Source organism: Camelus ferus, chromosome 3, assembly GCF_009834535.1.
Source record: "Camelus ferus isolate YT-003-E chromosome 3, BCGSAC_Cfer_1.0, whole genome shotgun sequence".
NCBI classification, from domain to species: Eukaryota; Metazoa; Chordata; class Mammalia; order Artiodactyla; family Camelidae; genus Camelus; species Camelus ferus.
The window spans coordinates 111,249,013-111,267,287 of record NC_045698.1 but is presented as its reverse complement, the minus strand read 5'-3'; the positions used below and the strand labels follow the sequence as shown (position 1 = coordinate 111,267,287).

The following is an 18,275-nucleotide window of genomic DNA, read 5'->3' as shown; positions in this document are numbered from 1 at the left end:
CTTTGGTTTTCCAAATACTAGATTTTCCCCACTTTGGGGTCAGTAGTTTATTCAGTTTCTGAAGTGAAGGCGATTTATGTGACACCAAAACTCCCGGATTAGTGCATTAGATTTTAAAACAGCTTTTGAGGCATAATTTAGATACCATGAAATTCTCCTGTGTCAAGTGTACAATTCAGTGATTTTTAGCAAAATTATAGAGTTGTGCAACCATCACCACAATCTAATTTTAGAACATTACCATCATTCCCAAAGGACACCTCTATCATATGTACCCCTGCCACACTAATATGCCTTTCTATAGATTTGCCTATTCTAGAAATTTTCATATAAATGAAATCATATAATATGTGGTCTCTTGTGACTGGATTCTTACACTTAGCATATTGTTTTCATGGTTCATCAAGTTGTAACATGTATCAGTCCATTCCTTTTCATGGCTGAATAATATTCCATTGTATGGATTACACCACATTTGGCTTATCTATTCATCAGCTGCTGGGCATTGGGGTTGTTTTTTAACCTTTGGCCATTGTGAATAGTGAGTCTGTGTCTGGCTTCTTTTACTCAATATCATGTTTGTGATATTTATCCATGTCCTACATGTAGCATTGCTTGTCTTCAAGATTTCTCCCCTTTTGCCAAATATTGAAGTTTTTGCTTTTGCCTCGTTGAAATGTGATGGGTTAAATGCAAGGCAGGAAGAAACAAAACTTTAGCCAAGGCAGATGTTATCTGCATGTATAACTTATTCTAAAGGGAAGCAGCATAGACCAAAAAAACCCAGAAGTCTCTCAAGTGTCTGTGAAGAAGGGAGTGGGAACGTCTGTTCTATTTAAGAATGTTTTGCTGTTGTTGTTATTCTTTCAAAGCAGCCATTATTATTTTGTTAAGTCTGGGATTAGAGAGGGGCCCAACTGTTAACAAGAGCAAAGTAACCCACAGGCATCAGACGAAGGAGAGGTAAGGTTTGCAGCCAGCTCTGCCAAGCATGGGAGGCTGTCAGGGCTCTTCCTCCATTAATGGCTGCTCTAGGTGGCATTCAGTGATGGTGACAGGAAACTCTGGTTTGGGGCTGTGGCAGCCCAGAGTTCTGAGGGAAAGGAAGCATCCGTCATGTGCCTCACCACCTACTTCCTGCAAGGGCCTCAGCGGAAATTACAGCCACCAAGAACGGTGGAGTCTAAAGGATCTTTGCTCCCATCACCGCCATGCAAAGGGGCACCGATCGGGGCAACGCAGCCAGGGTGGGCTGGGGAAGGGGCTCATTCCCACGGGATGTAGTCAGGGTCTCAGTTTACCTTTTATCACTTTATCTAGAAAAATAAAGATGCAACAATAGAAAAAAAATCATGCCAAGAAGGTAAAATGCATGGATGGGAAATATAGGGATAGGAGAATAGAACTTAACTCTTATATTCCCTATTAGGAACCAGAGGAAGTAAGTGATGAGTCAGTATGGAACCAAGTAGAAACCAGAGTCTAGTAATGACTTAGTTCAATTTCTCTTCCTCCATGAAATAGTTCTGATTCCTCTAGAATCTTCTCAAAACCCTGAGTCCACTGAAAGCCTGCGGCATATTCTCAGTTTATCTTAGACTACCCTCTCTTTTCTTCAGTTTGTCTTGTTTCCCACTGGAGTCTAAAGCTTACTGAGGTCAAAGATCCTGTCTCCAGTATCTCTAAGCGCTTAGCTCTGTGCTCAGCAAGACGACAAGGTACGTGAGTTTCTACTGAGAAATCCTCATAAAGGAAATGGTGCAGACATGTCATAATCACGACGGGCGCTAACTGAGACGGCTGACATGGTGTAGACTGCCTGTTACTTATCCGTCACTGGTAAACACACGAGGACTTTTGGAGAATCCACAAACACCTGAACTTGCTCTCTTTGATGAGAACAAGGAGCCCAAGGGCAGACCATCTCACCTTGTCCTGTTTGCTAGCTGCCTCCTCACCGGCAACTTAACCAAAGGAGAAAAGCCAGGTTCACTGCCCCAAAATATGGCTGTGAGCCCGCCTTCTCCTCTCCCCTTTCCTCTTTCAGAAATTATACTTTGGCCTTTGATAGAATGAATCAATCTATCATCAGTTTCCCCTGTACATTAGCAACCAGCCCTCTGCCTTTAGACTGTTCTTTGACAACATTGGTCATCCCTCCCCATTCCCTTCCTGATACCTTCCCAGGTCCCCGTCTCTCAGCTCACCCCTCCCCAGTGTCCAAACTTAAAATGGTTACCGATTTGGGTTACCAACTGCCTCATTTAGTCCAGGACTGAGGTAGGGGTGCTCCTGGGACACAGGACTCAGTTTTAAAACTGGAACAATCCCTGGAAACCAGGACGATTTGGTCACTCCAGCATCGTTCTATCCAGGAGAGATTTGACTGTCCTTTATGACTGGATCACCGCATTCTGTTGATTCTTATTTTGTGGTTGGCTTTATTCCTTTGATAACTGTGTAAGTTTAAAAAGCTAAAGCTCTAATCTGTTCTTAGAAACCATGATCAGTACCTACATGTAAACTAAAAAAGAAAAAGTGCAGTATACTGTATATACGTATTTACATGCACATAATGTATATGTGCAGTCAAACTAATAATTCTACCTAATAGAACTGAAAAAGGACGAAAAGATTCTTTTTTTCAAATCTATTTAAATGCATTGGTTTTTATTGATTGATTGGGGGGGAATTCGTGTTTTTGTTTTGTCTTTATCGGAAGCACTGAGGATTGAACCAGGACCTCCTGCATGCTAAGCATGCACTCTAGCACTGAGCTACACCCTCCTCCGAAATTCTTAAAGATAGAAAATACCTTCAAACCATAACTGGAAAATGGTATATGGTAAAATGGCAGGGATCGGGTTGACGTTTTGGCACAAGGAAACTAAGGCCTCCATCAACTCCTACTTAACTGTTTACTGGTCTCACTTGTGAGGCTTGTGTTGGCTATGGGTCATTAACATTACCTGAATATTAGACAGCCCTGGAGAGATTTTTCTCTAAATTACTAATGCTTGAATCCTACCTAGAGATTCTGATTTAATGAATCTGGGGTGGGACCTGGGCATTGGTATTTTTAAAATATTTCCCAGGTGATTTTACTGTGCAGACAGGCCTGAGAAGCACTGCTGTAAGCATATAAGCTGATAAATTGATTGATTTTTCTGTGGAAAGCCTTCTCTCAATACCTCCGCACATTTGGTTTCTCTTCAAGAGCCATAAACGTGCAATTTTCAGTGCTACTCTAAGTGGTCTGTGGATGGGTGCCAGTTGGCAAGTTGTTACTGGTCCACCACCAGATAAAAAAAGAAATTGAGAGTAAGCGTTTAGAATCTTTTGATAGGAATCAGAGTAATTTTATGTCTAATGAATCTGATACTAAGAAAAAATTGGACTTGCATTTTTTTATGTCTTCACTTCTTATTTTTCTTAGTATCTTTTCTAGGAATTCATTTTTATTGCCTTTTACAAACATAAGTCTATGACAAATTGGAAATTAAAAACCAACCACAGAAAAGAATCCATCCCCACAGATACTTTGAGAGGCACTGCCTTAAAATAACAAATGCTTTTCTGATCCAGGAAGAGAGGGTTTACCTTGCATGCCAGTCAACTGATGGCAGGTGCTTGGAGCACTGTTTTGAAGGGTCCCCAGCCATGATCTCTGATCCTGCCTCGGCCAGAGGACCAGGAGCAGAGAGTGGCAGGATGAACCTGGGAAATTGTCCTCCCTGACTTCATCCAAAGCTTCCCTGTGCTCACTGAGAAACTGAGGCCCAGAAGGAAGACGAGATGTCCCCAAAGTTACACACTGAGTTGGAGACAGAGCAGTGGCCAGGACCCAGTACTTTCCCCACCACACCATGCCTTCTCTCTTCTCAACCCTCTCTCCCTGAATACTGACATCCCTGTGGCTCTCGAGAACAGGTGCATGAAAAACAAGTTAAAACAAGTGGTGTATTTCACATACTGCACGTCCAGACTGAGGCCTTTGACTCCCCCAGTTTTCTTACTCTGTTGTATGCTAGCCCTATAAACCCCCAGAATATTTTTCCCAGCCATGATCACCACTGTTAATCTAATACATCAACTCATTGAATTAGCACAAACCACAGCATGGCTGGGAAAAAAACAAAACCAAACCACAGTTCATTTTATTGGAAGTCAAAAGGCAGGTTAAGGAGACTTACTGTGTCCAAAAGAAGTTTTTCAGCTTTATCTCGGCTGATACTCTTATTGTACCACCTGAAAGCAGGAAAAAGCCATAGGTCAATAACATTTTTAAAACATTTCATTATTTACTTATAAGAGACAATGCCAGACAACGTTTTGTTCTTTTCCTGTTTCCTACCAGTGCTTTCAAACTCAAAAGCAAAGATGTGAACCATTTCCAGGTAATAAAATGTTTAACTGGAAGGGAACAAATGAATCAGAATTGGTAAACTATTGATAATTGTTGAAGTTGGGTTTTGGGTACATGGAGGTTCATTATATTTTTCTTTCTACTTTGGTGCATGTTGGAAATTTTCCTTGATAAAATTTTAGAAAGCATTTCTCTTCTGCTCTATTTCACAGGTCGGTGGGTGGTTATAAGTAGGTTGAGGCTAGGACAGCGATAAAAATTTAATATAACTTTGAAAGTGTGGCATATATCCTTTTAAAACAATTGCAGTATTTTTCTCTGTAAGAGTGATTCTCAAGATCTTTTGCAAAGTAATTGTATTTTCTTCCCAGCTGCACAAAGGCTCCTACACAAATGACATTGACAGTGTCTCATAAGACAAGTTTATCTTTGTAAAAAATGCAAATGTAGAAAAACTTTAGACATTGCTGTCATTCCTTGTCAAAGGAGTGCTAAATTTATTTGCTGAATAAACTAAAAAAATGTAATGGATATAATCTGCTAAAAATAAGGTAAATATTCACATATGTTCTACGTGTTACAAAGCAAACTTCAAAGTTAGTTTAAAAGGACACTGTCTCATGGGGTTCATTATTTAATTTTCATATTGCTTCATTTTGTGTTTCTGATTTTATTGTACAACTATTTGTATTTCTCCAGATTTCAGGATAATTTTCTCAGGATAAGCGTGTCATTTCTTCTCTGGGGAAATTTTAAAAGTCAGATTTTCTATAAGAAATTTCAATAATAGATTAAATATGTAAATAAAAAAGAAAGTAAAAGATACTAGGTTTTGAACTTTCTCTCTGAACTTAGCTACCAAAGACTAGATCTTAATAACCTGGAATAATAAGTCAGACACTTGGGAACAATGCAGTGTGAAGGAATGATCTGGCTAAGGGGGAATAATGAATCTAAGTACACCATTGGTTCAATGTCATTTTCATAGTTTGGCTTTCATTAACACGCTTACTGCTAAAAGCTCTTCTTCATACATGTCAGGGCATTTGAAACCAGAAGTCCATCTCTTTGCCTGGCTGGCCAGTAGTTTGGAAGTATGGAATATCATACTCAAGCAAGCAACAGCAGATGGCATGTAACATAGATGCAGTGTGGTATCACTCTTGGAATTTTAATGACTGATGGCTCTGAACTTGAATTACACAAGTTTATATATATACAAGGACGCTAACTGACTTTTCATAAAGGTTCCATTAGAACTGCCCAGGTATGAGCTTTGGCATCTTCAGTACATCCTGATTAGTCTCTTTTTTGCATTGGCCGTACTTAGGCTGAAATCACATCTCTGGCCAGTGGACTCCATCAGACTTTGCTGTGAGGAAAGCTCCAGCCATACTCTGGTGAGAACTTCAAGACTGCAAAAATAATAAGTTAATGGGCGGCTCACCTATCACATGTCAGAAAGTGTTATAAGTAGGTTATGAAACTTGCCCAAGGTCACTGAACTAGTAAAAAGTAGGCAGAATGTGAACCCAGGCAGTCTGGCTCCAGAGTCCATGCTCTCACCATCACATCGGTTTGGATTTGTCTAGTTCCTCATGACTGATTCAGGCTGTGTGTGTTTGGGCAGGAGCATCACAGAAGTGATGCTGTGTCCTTCTCAGTACGACACGTCAGGAGGTGCACGGTGTCTGCTTGCCCCGTTACTAATGTGAACTGGGATCGCTTGCTTAAGATGGGGTCCACCAGGTATTTCCTCTTTGTTATTATTAATAAGTGATTTGACACTATGTAAATATCAAACTTTCACCCCCTACTTGCGACATTCACTGGTGATTCTTACCTGAATCAGCTGGTACACTGACTTATAAAATGGTGATTTTTAAACTTTACCATTCCTTCTACATTCATTAGTTGGCATTTTACTGTAAGAAAGAGCTTTTTTCTCTTGTATATTTATTTACTTAATTATTTATCAAGCCATCTATTATTATGTGTTCTTATTTTGTTCAATGGATTTTAGTCCATTACTGTCATTATTTATTTTGACACTCAAATTGTCCCAGATTTGGTCAGAAGGAGCATTTTAAAGCTGACTTTTGTACTCATCTGATATGTCTACATTATTTCACAAAAAAAACGTTGAGGTGTACCTCTTTACTTTTTGGTGCAATAAAGTGTTCCAAGTTCATCTTTGTTCTTTCCCTGCCCTGATTCTGAATCTCCAAGCCATTTCCCTAAGAAGTCCTGGTTCTCTTTAGTGGGAAGTATGATTTAGAAACCAAGATCTGGGTGTGCACATCGCTACTGTGGTGTGATTGTTTCTGGGCTTTCCAGCAACCGAACTAGGAAATATATGTACGTGGTGAGTACATTGCACTCTACAGTTGGATTTTATTAAACGTTAAGTCATTCCATTAAAATTATATCCATGGGAACTCTTCTTTTAAATGACAGCTTGAAATAACACAAGGTAAGCACATATTTAATACTCATTTGTTTGTCCTCTATCTTGGTATTGGATGTATTGCATTAAACCATGTTTTAAATCAATTTTCATTTGATCCAATGTTCATAGTGTTTTTTCCTTCTCAGTTAAGACCAATATTCCCAGGATTCCTGGAAGAAGGTTTTCTTTTTACTACAATATGTGCAGGCATCTGAGAAGTATCCCTTAGATGAGAGGGGAGGTGGGTGTGCATACCTTCCTCTTCTCCCATTTAAAGTGACCTTCAATTGTTTATTTAGAGATCAAAGTATGCAGGTCAAGAAGAGAAAATGCCTGGTACTTTAATAATCAACCAATAATTCATTCCTGACCTTAGCGCCATGTGTTTGGAAAGCAAACAAAACATCTTACTCGTAGGTTTCCAGGTTATTTGGAGACTTTTCCACCAGGTAACTGCTTGGCACGTATCCTTCATGCCTGTTAAGAGAGAAATTCGTGTTTAGACTAATTAGTGTTATAGAACTAATTTTCACAGCTCCATTTTATAGGTTTAATCAACTAAAAGTCTTTTAAAGATGAGGAAGCCTCATGTTATTTGGCATTCAGGAGACATTTTAAATTTTTTGAAGAAGAGAATTGCAAAATATAACAACCTCAAGTTAAAGGCTATAGATTTTACCACTAAAATATGAACCATAATAAATAAGTAGCTACTTTACTTTAAAAACTGCTTGCTAATCTCCTCATTGTGAAATTTCCCCTACTGGAAAAAAGATTAATATTCAGTCTCTGTCTTCTATTAGGAAACATTTGTGTGTGTGTGTGTGTGTGTGTGTGTGTGTGTGTGTGTGTGATAATCAGCATTTTTTTTCCACTTTAGTGTTAGCATTTTATAGTCAGGAAACCAAAACAATTAAAATATAAAAAATTACTTTCCAACCACAGGTCCCAAAAGATACTGCCAGTCGACCTTGTAAGCTTTTAATTTAAGGCCTCCCTAATATTTGTTGTTAATTGAGCTCCTTAAAATAAACGGTGAAACATGAGGAAAAAAGGATAAAATTATGCTGGAATTGGGGTTGGGACTTTCTTTTGAGCAGGAATAAATAATTGTGCATAAACAAAAACATATGGATCAAGAAACCAATAAGAAAATCGAAATAATTTACACTTGTGTGTAGCTTTGTCCTTTTGAAAGCATTGTCACATTCATCACCCTATTTAACACTACAAGGTGAGAATGGCTTTCCCTCCACTCTCAAGGCCTCTGACTCTGTACCTGTAAAATGAGGGGACCTCAACTAGATCACACATCAGACTCCTCCAGACTCTGCCAATCTACAAAACAATGTCTGATAATTTCTTGCTCTTTATCAAGTGTCTTAATTTTTTGTATAAGGTCATTTTTCAATCTAGTGATTATGTTTAATGGGGAGTGTGTAATCTATTTCACAGAATTGTTTTGAGGTTTTTGGTGATACCAAAATGGGAGATCTCATATCTTGTCATGGCTGAAGCTGCTAGTCAGTCATGGCATGCTGTCTTTGGAGAACTGAATACCCATCCTCAGAATCATTCTTAACCCAGTGCTCAAGGCAGTCAGTGCCAACTGATGGGGATCAACTTGTTCTGAAATTTGCTATTTCTTTTATGTCTTTCTTTTGGAATTACTTTTAATTATGGCTGGTTTTGCCACATCATAGTTTTACAATTATATTAATAGGTCAAATACTATGTTTGCTTTCCTATAGAATGACTGTGTTTTAATATGCCAACCAAAGCTGGGTTACCTACAAAATGATGATCATTCTCTTCACTTGTGTGCAGATACAGAATTTACAAAGCCCTTTCACTTTCTTCATCTCACTGATTTTCTCAACACTCTGAGATATCAATTGGATATTATCATCTGTGTTTTACAGAGAAGGAAATGGATTCACAGAGGTTAAGTCCTGCACAACAAGAGCAGCTGACACTCAAGTCCAAGTCTCCCCTTCTCGTGTACTTTCCTCCAGACCGCACTATTACAAAGCAAACTGGGGAAATTCCCATACACCCATTGGCCTCTGGGGTGTCCTCTTCGATGCCCTTTGAAGTGCAGAGTTGAGCCTTTCCACGGGCCACTGAACAAAGGGTAGACTGTCATTTGGGGAATTGAGACCCAGGAGAAGACATTTCCTGGCACATTTGTTGTGCTCCGTAAATGTCAGTTGATTGAAGGGATGAATTTCCGAGTACGTTCCTCTGGTGTTGTAGAGTCTTGAACCTGTTTCGGATATGGGCCTCCTCAAAACAGGCAGAGAGAAGGGGACGTGGCTGGCCTCGTTCACTCTCACGAGCCGACTAGAGAGAGAGGTTCCAGGTGAGGGGCCCTGGGGTCTGTCCTCAGCTAGCAAGCAGCACCGCCCCCAAGACCACAGTTCTTGATCTAATCTTACTTTACACCCCTGCCTCACTTCCCCTGCAGTGGAGGTGATGGTTAAAGAGAAGGTGCCTTGAAAATGTAAGCTTTGGTGTATGCAAAAAGTAAAGCCTTAACCCCAACAAATTTGTGCACCTCTTTTTTTACCCATCAGATTGGCTTTTTTTTTTTTTTTTTTTTAAGTTTAAATGATACCCAGTATTGGCACTCCCATATCCTGTTGGTAGGAATGTAAAATTTGGCAAACTTTTTGAGGGATTTATCTTTCAAAATTAAGATGTCACATAGTCTGACTCACCAGTTCCACAGTGAGCAATATGAGATACATATTTTTTTCCTGAAGAAAATAATTATTTTCAAAAATATATTTTTCAAAAAATATATATGTATTTCAAAAGATTGCCAAGATACATGAGCATGAGCAACAAAAGATCTTCATTGCAGCCTTGTTTGAAATAACAGATAAAACAACCTGAAAACTAAATGTCCCATCATAAAATCTTATTTAAATATTTATAATACAAGCATACGTTTCAAAACTATACAATCATTTTTTAAAATAACAGACTTGTAATGTGTTAACTGAAAAGATCTCTTAGATTATTAAAGGTTAAAAGCAAGGTGAAATCCTTAGTGCAAATTAAAAAGGATGCATTTGTAGATGTATAGCTTTTTTGCCTAGGACGCACAAGTAAGTTAATAGTGAATACTTTTAGGACTGATGTGTGGGTAAGTGGAGGGTGGTTTGTTTTTAAGCATATTTCTCTCTACTGTTAGGTTTTTGTTTTTTTTTTAAATAAAACATTGACATAGGCTATCCATGTTGTGATGATGGAGTATTTTTTTATATTTTAAATTAATAATAACCTCATACTTTCAATGTGTTTAAACCTTTAATACTAATTTATAAGGATGCAGTGTTGTGAATATTTGCAAAATATGGGAAACAACCTAAGTGCCCAAGAAGGGAATTTGCTAAATTATGGTATATTTTTATTTTAGATTTGTGCAATCACTGAAATCACCTTCTGGAGATGATTCTGGAGACTATTCCAGGGCACAGGTAAAGACCTCCAATATTTAAAGGAAAAAATAAAGCCTTATAAAGCAATGTGAATCTGACACTTTTAAATTAAGCACTAGCATCTAAGTCACATATATCCCACTACATTCTGAAGGCCTATGACAGTAACTTTGCTGTATTTCAAACTGGGTCATAAGATTTTTTTCATTCAAAAGTCCCAGAGTGGGCAATCGGAATTTACACAACTTTATTTTCTCCATGAATCATTTGGATGGCTAGTTCAAAGATTGTTGGTTAAACTAACCCTCCACAATGGGTTGTATCTCCAACCTCACTTAAGCACTTGAGAACAATAGTGCTTTGTGGAACAGGTTGCCATTCTCCCAAACTGTGGACATCAGTGGAAAAACCCCAGGAGATTTTTAGATGAGTTTGGGGGCTGGGAGAGCTTGATGGGGTGCAGTGAGCTAGCAGAGCAAGTGACTGCCTCCCAGCCACTTCTGAAAAATGGAAAGACCCATTTCCACCACTTCTTCCTTCCTCTTCCTTCTGCCTCTGCCCTCTTCTCCTAACTCAGTGCCGTCATCATGCGGAGATAAGTAGGGAAATCATCTCGGCGTTTCCTTTGTCCCCATCTCAACTCAAAAGTTGGGACAGCAAGCAGAGGCTGCCTTACCCGTTCCTGTCCTGAACTCTCCACCAGTGAATCTCGGAGCTGTCCAGCAGGTAGTACTCCTCGTCCCGCTGCAGCGTGAGTTCCTGGGGATCGTTCGTTTCATAGTCGTACAAGGCGATGACCACAGTTTCTTCAGGTTCCCTAAGTGATCGCTGGGGGCGGGAAACAACAAAATCAAAGACATAGAAAGGAGGTAAACTGTGGAACAGGGTCAGCGAGTCCCTGAGCTGTAATTTGCTCTTGGATCTATGCCAGACCAGGCACCAGTTCCTACAATCCACTGGGGAAATTCGCTGAGACCACGTGCCTTCCTCTAGTTGGCTTTCTTTAGAAGCTAGGATTATGGTGCTCTGTATGACACAAAGACATTCAGTACCTGGAATTCATCACCTCGCCCGTTCTATGTGGTCAATTCTGACTACGGTGAATTCCAAGCAGCCATTCTTTTCACAAAAGTCTGCTGGCTTCTCTACTCAAACCATGCCACAATTCATCGCCTCTCTGCCAGAAGCACCACGTTCTTGGCTAAGGTGACATAGTCAACACTAAATCATTCAGTCCATGCTTGTCCGATTTTATTTGTGGGTTTGCCCAGGTCCATAGAATCATAGACTATTAGACCTGGGATGCCTCTGAGATATCAATCCACTCTTTTGTTTAGAATGGGGAAACTGAGAACCAGATGGGGAAATGGATGTGGCCAAGTTTAGCAACTGTATTAATCTCAGGCTTTCTCTCCTGTGTCGTGTGGGGTCCCTGTTCCTCTTGTGGGCTCTTTTGCCTGTGTCTCTAGTTTTGAGTACCTTCCTTAGGATGAGATACTGAAGATGTGACAAAGAGACAGTAAAGCAAACAACCACGAGGGTTCAGGATGGGCACACCTGCTAGAGGTTTTGTGGGAGAGGAAATATGGGAAGAGATTGACATTACTGGCTAGAATGGGACTTGGTGCTGGGAAATCCAAAGTTCTCTGAATACACTGAAGCACTTGGTGGCATAAAAATACTGGAGATTAAAAAAACGGGTAGTCATACTGATACAGTATGTCATCCCAGCTGAGCCCAGGTTGGAATTTGAAGTCTAGGTATTTGTGGCGCTTATGTGGTGGTGTATTGGGTACTACAGATAGGAGTCTATGAGCCTGAGGTTTTCACCTGAAGGGCTAATGGAGGAAAGAGCTGAGTTCAAAGACTGAGTTCAAAGGAAGATAGGAGGGAAATGGCACAGTATTCATCTTGTTACAGGCCCAGGTAACTGGGCCTGGGACTCTGCATGTCTAATGAGCTCCCAGGTGATGCTGATGCCATTGGTCCTTGGACCACACTTTGAGACCCATCCCTCAAGTTAAAGACTACCACCCAAGAAATTCTGCAGCCATCTAGCATGACTACTGAATTGCTGAATGGCCTTGGGCCTGCAAACCTCTCATGGGACTTCCTTTCCCAAGCTTTCACATGAGAATAAAACTATGACCCTCGGAAGCAGCTAGAACAGACAGTGAGTTTCTATATAGCTAGTAAAAGTGTAGACATCCTTTGAAGAATATAAAGTATTCTCAAATGTATGCTTCCAAAATGCTGGTATGTCAAAGGGTTATATAGCTGTGAGCTGTCATGTGCCCCGATCTGGTCAGGGGGCTGGACACACAGTTGGGTACCCATAAGTGTTTATTGAGTGAAGACAAGATGGCAAGAGGTGGGATTTGGCACCTGACTCATCTTCTTCTGTGGACAGATCCGTGAGACAGTTCAGGCCCAAGAAACCCCCAGTGTGGCGTTCAGATGCGCCATGGCAGTCAGCTGTATTTGCCCCATATTTGAGAAACGCAGGCAGGAACACGCCTGGGAGAGCAGCTGGCCTGCGGCGCCGTGGGCCACCCGCGCCCGGCCCCTGAGCACTCACTCACCCTGTTGTCTTCAGGGGTAGGAGGAAGAGGCTTCTTTGAAGCTGAAACGAGAAAAACAGAGAAATAAGCCTGAAACCGAATGTGCCTGACTGGAGGTGAGCAGCCGGGGGCTTTTCAAAGAAAAGGGGCCTCAAAGAGAACAGCAGCAGGAGAGGGTGAGGCCCAGTGCCTGTGTCTGATCTCTTTCAGCCTGGGGTTCCCAATTTTGTTTTCTAGGAGACACGAGAAACTTCCAGAAGCCAATATCCCGGGCCCCTCCTCCTGTATTCCCAGGGAAAGCCTAGTCCAGAGGGGCTGTCACTGGGTCTTGGGGTGTGTCCTTCCCAGTGGGCACAGAGCCGCCCACGAAGGCACCTCCACCTGCTAAGCCAGGACTTGGAATTGGTGACTCAGGGGGACCGTGACTCACTGGCTTCCTGATGCCTTTGTGGGCTTGAGGAGCGGGGGATAAGATGAGAGGTTGCCGGGCTGCTCCTTGAGAGGTCTGAAATCCACTTTCAGTCATCTTCAGGCCTCCGAGTATCCTTTCTTGCTGGCTCCCCCAGACAACACCCCAACTCCTCTTTCTCTCTGTTTCTCTCTTTGTGTCTCCATGTCTCCCTCCCTTTCTCGCCTGTCTCTTTTCCTTTCCTCCTTTCTCTTCTCTTTTCTCTCTCCCTTCCCCTGCCCCCACTCTTTCCTTTCATCTCTTTGTTTGTGTCTCTTAGTATTTCTCCTCTGAGGCATTAAAAAGTTCAAGTCCATAATCCAGGGACAGAGGCTGTGGGTCTGTGTGTCTGGGAGGATGTGTGGCAGGGGAGGCAGTGCCTTGGCTCCCGTTCGGCTCACAGGCTTCTTTAACAATTAGAGGTAAGGAGGGAATGGCTGCGTCAGTAGGCAGTGAGCCCCTCCCCTCTGCGGGAGGCTGGCTTGGAGCGGGGCAGCCCATGTTGGGATGTAGTAAGTGGAGACTCACACATTGACACTGGAGTCCAGGCCTTGTGCTAACTCCTTAGGCAAGGGCAGGCTGGGGTACTGGGTATGCAATTAACAGAGAAGAGGGAAACAGACATGATAGGAAACATGGTTCCCCTCAAGCGCTCAACTTTGAGCTGGGAGACTGGAGTCCTAACCCCAGCTCCACCACGTACAAGCTCTGTGGCCGTGGGCCCCTCCCAGCCCTGAACCTGCTGGGCCTGGTCTCTCTTCTTCCTCTGGCATTGCTCTTGCCTTTCTTCCCCTCCCTCCGTGGGAAGTCTGTGTGTGGTGAGACCAGGGCCAGTTCTGGTTGCAGAAATGGGTGTTGCTGTGCGTAGAGTTTAGCAGAGCCCATGTTTACTCAACCACCTCTGCCACTTCCCGGTCATATACACACACGCTATCTCAGCTTCAGATTCTTCTGTCCCCAAATACAGACTAGTAGACACCATGACCATTTATTGAGAGCTCACTGAGTGCCAGCAGCTGTGCTGAGAGCTTTCCACAACCCCACTGAGTCTCCCGACAGCCCCTCAAAGTAGCTAATTATTACCATCATCCTCATTTTACAGATGAGGACAGTGGCACAGGGACTCAGAAAGCGTAAGTGACATAAATGAAGTCACAGACCAAGGAAGTGAAGGGGCTGGGACTCACAGCAGGTGTTTTTCATCCCGAAGCCCCATGCTGTTAGACCCAGCCCAGCACATGCCCAACACCGGGAATCCTACGAGCCTTCGCCCAGAGCAGACAGTCATGTGCGGTGTGCACAGTGCAGTGCACTTCTTGAAAACTCTGCTCTTAATTCAGTCGAAACTTTGGTGCATGAGGTTATTTCAACCAATTCAGAGGAAGGTACAATGAGGACATGCTCAGATGAGGAGATGACAGTAGGTTGCAACACAAAAGCAAGACCTTCAGCAGAGTGGCCAGGCAGTGGCTAGACCCTGGCTCCACGTGGCGGGGAGCTTAGCTTGCACAGCCCTGCCCTCATGAGTCATTCAGATGTTCTCACACCTCAATCATGTGTCCACACTCAGTGGAGGGAAATACAGTGCACCCTGGAGAGCAATAGCTGCTAAATGCTTGGTGAGAATTGCAAAACGGAAACATAGATTCAAAGAGTTGCAGAATTGGAAGGGGACTTAGAGAGTATTTCATCTTAGGGCCCCTAAAATTTCCCTTTCCATTTCAGAGATGACGACATTGGGGTCCTTGACGGCCATACAACTCATCCAAGGGCCTACAGCAAGGCGCTGGCAGGAATTTGGAGACAAGATCTCTGGCTTTGGAAAGGGCTTTCAGTCAAGCCCATGCCATCCTGTACTTGCGGTGGAGCCCACCCGCATAAAACCTTCCTTTTTTTTTTTTTCATTAGATACCAGCCTTCCTGAGTATGGACCACAGGGCTAATGCAGAGAATCACTGTCTTCTAAACTAGGTAAATATTCTTCTGGGCCAAGGGGCTGGTAACCTTGAGCTTTCTCTCCCAAGGTGGAGGGCGAGAAGTGGTGGTTGTTAAAGTGGCAGTAGTAGGGGCTGCAACTCAGGAAGCCACAGAAAACCCAGCCACGTGTTACATTTAGCACATCCACCTTGGGCTGTCAATCTGAGGGGCTAGTGCCAAAAAGAAACCGACAGAAGAGAAAAGCTAAGTAGGGTAAGAGAGGTTGAGAGGAGAGGGCGGTGGGAGCAAACAGTTCACATGATCCTTCATTCCTACTCAGCCATGGCTTTGAGAGCTCTTCCTCGCTGTGTGACCTTGAACTTACTGAACTGCTCAGCCTTCTTTCTTTAACATCACACCATCTACCCCAGACGGTTGTGAGGAATGGGGGCATGACGCACGAAAAAGTGCATCAGAGTGGAGTTGCCCTTCTTTGGGGGTTTGGGTCCCAAAGTCATCACATAAGGTAAAATCCAGTCGCAGTCCATTCCTTAGAACCTGGGTCTTTGACCTTAAAGACCAAAAACACCAATGTCTTCTGTTTTCAGTTTGCATTGAAGCTGTGCCCTCTTTTTCTCTAAGACTGTGGAGGTGAAGGGCAAGCTTGAAGTGGAGGCAGGGAGAAGCCACAGGGTAAAATAGCAGCTTATTTTGGTTTTGCTTTCTTCCCCTTTTAGGTGTCTAGAGTTGAAGTCGCGCAATTAAACACATGCGTGATGTGACGCCACCGTGATAAACAGTATTATAGCTCTCTAAGGCTGTCTCTGCAACTTCAGATCTAAGTAGACCGTGCCATTCAAATTTCCTAACTTGAAGGGATAGCGGTGCTTCACCAACTTTACTGTGCACACACATCTCCAGGGGATCTTGTTAAAGTACAAATTCTGCTCCAGCAGAGCTAGGAGGCGGCCTAGAATTTGCAGTTCTAACTAGCTTACAGGTGATGTTGGTGCCGCTGGTCCAAGAACCACATGTTAAGTAGCAAGGAGTTATAAACACATCAGCTTTGAGATGAAAAAACATCAACAGACTGGTGGTGCAGGTGGTTGATTCCTTTCTGAAAATTCTGAGAATGTGCAATTCTGCCCTCAATCCCTGACACCCCCGATGGTGGGAAGCAAAGAGCTTTTACTTCTTACTCGTGGGGAGGTCAGTCATTTTACAAAGAAAGGGAATTCATAGTCTCTTACCATTCTTGGTTGGATCATACTGGGCACAGCCCACTGCAAGCTTCTCCACCTGACCACAGCACCTCCATCTCCCGTCCAACCAGAAATTCGGATGATACTTGGGCACCAAACTGTTGTTATTCCTCGTTTCTGAAAGGGGTTGGCACCAGCAGAAGAGTTATTTCCAGGTCAGTCTATCAAGGGCCACCAGCTTTATAATTCCTTGAGATTGGACCCTGCTGTGTGAACTTGAGTGAAATAGAACCCGAACGAGTCAGAAAAATGGCTTTTCCCCCATACACGTTTATGGAGGAGTGTATGCTGTGTTCAGACATCAGCAGATCTGGGTTCTTGTCTGGCTCTGCCTTGTGTTAGCTGTGTGTCCTTAGGTTGGGCAAGACCCTTAGCTGAGCCTCAGCTCCTACTGTGTAATGAGGTTGTTAGCATGGATCCATGGGACCCACAAAAGTGACTCAGAGGTAACAGGAAGACAGAGTAGGTAGGATTCCCACTCCTCCATCTCTCCCACATTAAACAGTAGCAACTTGGCTTGTATCCCCTCTAGATTTGTGGCTTTAAAGTCAGATTTTGGTACAGGAAAAAAAAGAAGAGGCTTTCCTGATTGAAAAAAAAAAAGTATAAAAAACGGAGAACCAGACGGATTATTTCTAATGCTCCTTCCTCCTTTAACATCCCGTGAGTAAAACCACCAATGGGCATAGCTGGAGTCCTTTTGATGACTTTGTACCTGAGTGTTTGTTTTGTGCCCATGACTGTTATACTGGAAACTGGAGTTGACCTGGCACTTGTCTGTTCGTATCACATTTGAAACTCACAACAACCTTGGAAGAAGATAAGGCTTGTATATTGATTCTCATTTTTCAGATAGAGGCATCGTGGTTCCTGAGGTTTCAAATGGCTTGCTTACCCTCAGTCCCCACAGCTGCTTAGAGACAGATTAATGTTTGAACTCAGCTCTCCTACAAATCCAGGGCTTCAGGCTAACTGGCAATAATAGTCATATGGACTGACTGCTTTCTTTGGGTATGGTACCAAGTGTTGGAGGCATCCCAACTCTTTCATTGCTCACAGTAATCCAATGACTGCCTGTTACTAGGGAGAATTTATAGCTGAGGAAATGGGGACACTGAAATTAGTCAAGGAATTTGCCCAAGGTCATACATTAATAATTGGGAGAGTTGGAATTTTCTCCCTAGCAGCCTGGCTCTACATTTTACATCTGTAAACACTGTGCTGGTTCTGATTATGCCGCCAGGAAGGTGAGCCCTAAGGAGTACTCTCACAATGATCTGAAAATATTTAAAGCTACTTGACATTTATTGGATATTGACCTTAGACCTGGCTAGTTCCAAGGCCTTACTCTTAGAAGCTCTGGACACAGGTGCTTTTTTAAAAAAAATATTTATTAAAGTATAGTTGACTTACAATATTATATTAGTTTCAGGTGCACAACCTAGTGATTCAGTACTTTTATAGATTACATACCCCACGAAGTTATTATAAAATAGTGACTATATCCCCTGGGCTGTACACTGCCTCTCTGTGACTCATTTATTTTATAACTGGTAGTTCGTACTTAATTCCCTTCATCTATTTTGCCCCTCCCCCTCCCTCCCCCTCTCTCCTCTTGTAGGTAGCTTGTTCTCTGTGTATGTGAGTCTGTTTCTGTTTTGTTATAGTTGTTCATTGGCTTTATTTTTGAGATTCCACATGTAAGTGAAAACACACAGCATTTGTTTTTCTCTGTCTGACTTGTTTTACTAAGTGTAACACCCGGAGGCAGGTACTATTATTATTAATTACTCTTCCCTCCTCCGCCCTTTGTTGGAAATAGACGG

At 42.4% G+C, this 18,275-nt stretch overlaps 1 protein-coding gene and 1 long non-coding RNA gene across 5 annotated transcripts in view; one reads left to right on the top strand and one right to left on the bottom strand.

The window, feature by feature from the left end:
- Positions 1–18,275, top strand: part of LOC116662794 — a 73,079-nt gene that overhangs the window by 22,456 nt on the left and 32,348 nt on the right. For 2 of the 3 annotated variants that reach the window (XR_004318846.1, XR_004318845.1), the window contains exons 2-3: positions 10,240–10,300; positions 15,179–15,241. This is a non-coding gene — a long non-coding RNA (uncharacterized LOC116662794). Of the gene's footprint in view, positions 1–10,239; positions 10,301–15,178; positions 15,242–15,924; positions 16,425–18,275 lie in introns of those variants that run through there. The other variant, XR_004318847.1, reaches the window with a different exon arrangement.
- The window catches only part of ITK (IL2 inducible T cell kinase), a 57,944-nt gene that overhangs the window by 15,462 nt on the left and 24,207 nt on the right, over positions 1–18,275 (bottom strand). For both annotated transcript variants that reach the window (XR_004318844.1, XM_006176439.3), the window contains exons 4-8: positions 16,438–16,566; positions 12,844–12,884; positions 10,938–11,089; positions 7,227–7,292; positions 4,194–4,248 (exon numbers count right to left, since the gene is read on the bottom strand). Coding sequence is in view for 1 of the 2 variants with exons in the window: in XM_006176439.3 (XP_006176501.1) it covers positions 4,194–4,248; positions 7,227–7,292; positions 10,938–11,089; positions 12,844–12,884; positions 16,438–16,566 (443 nt within the window). In the remaining variant the exon portion in view is untranslated. The remainder of the gene's footprint in view (positions 1–4,193; positions 4,249–7,226; positions 7,293–10,937; positions 11,090–12,843; positions 12,885–16,437; positions 16,567–18,275) is intronic.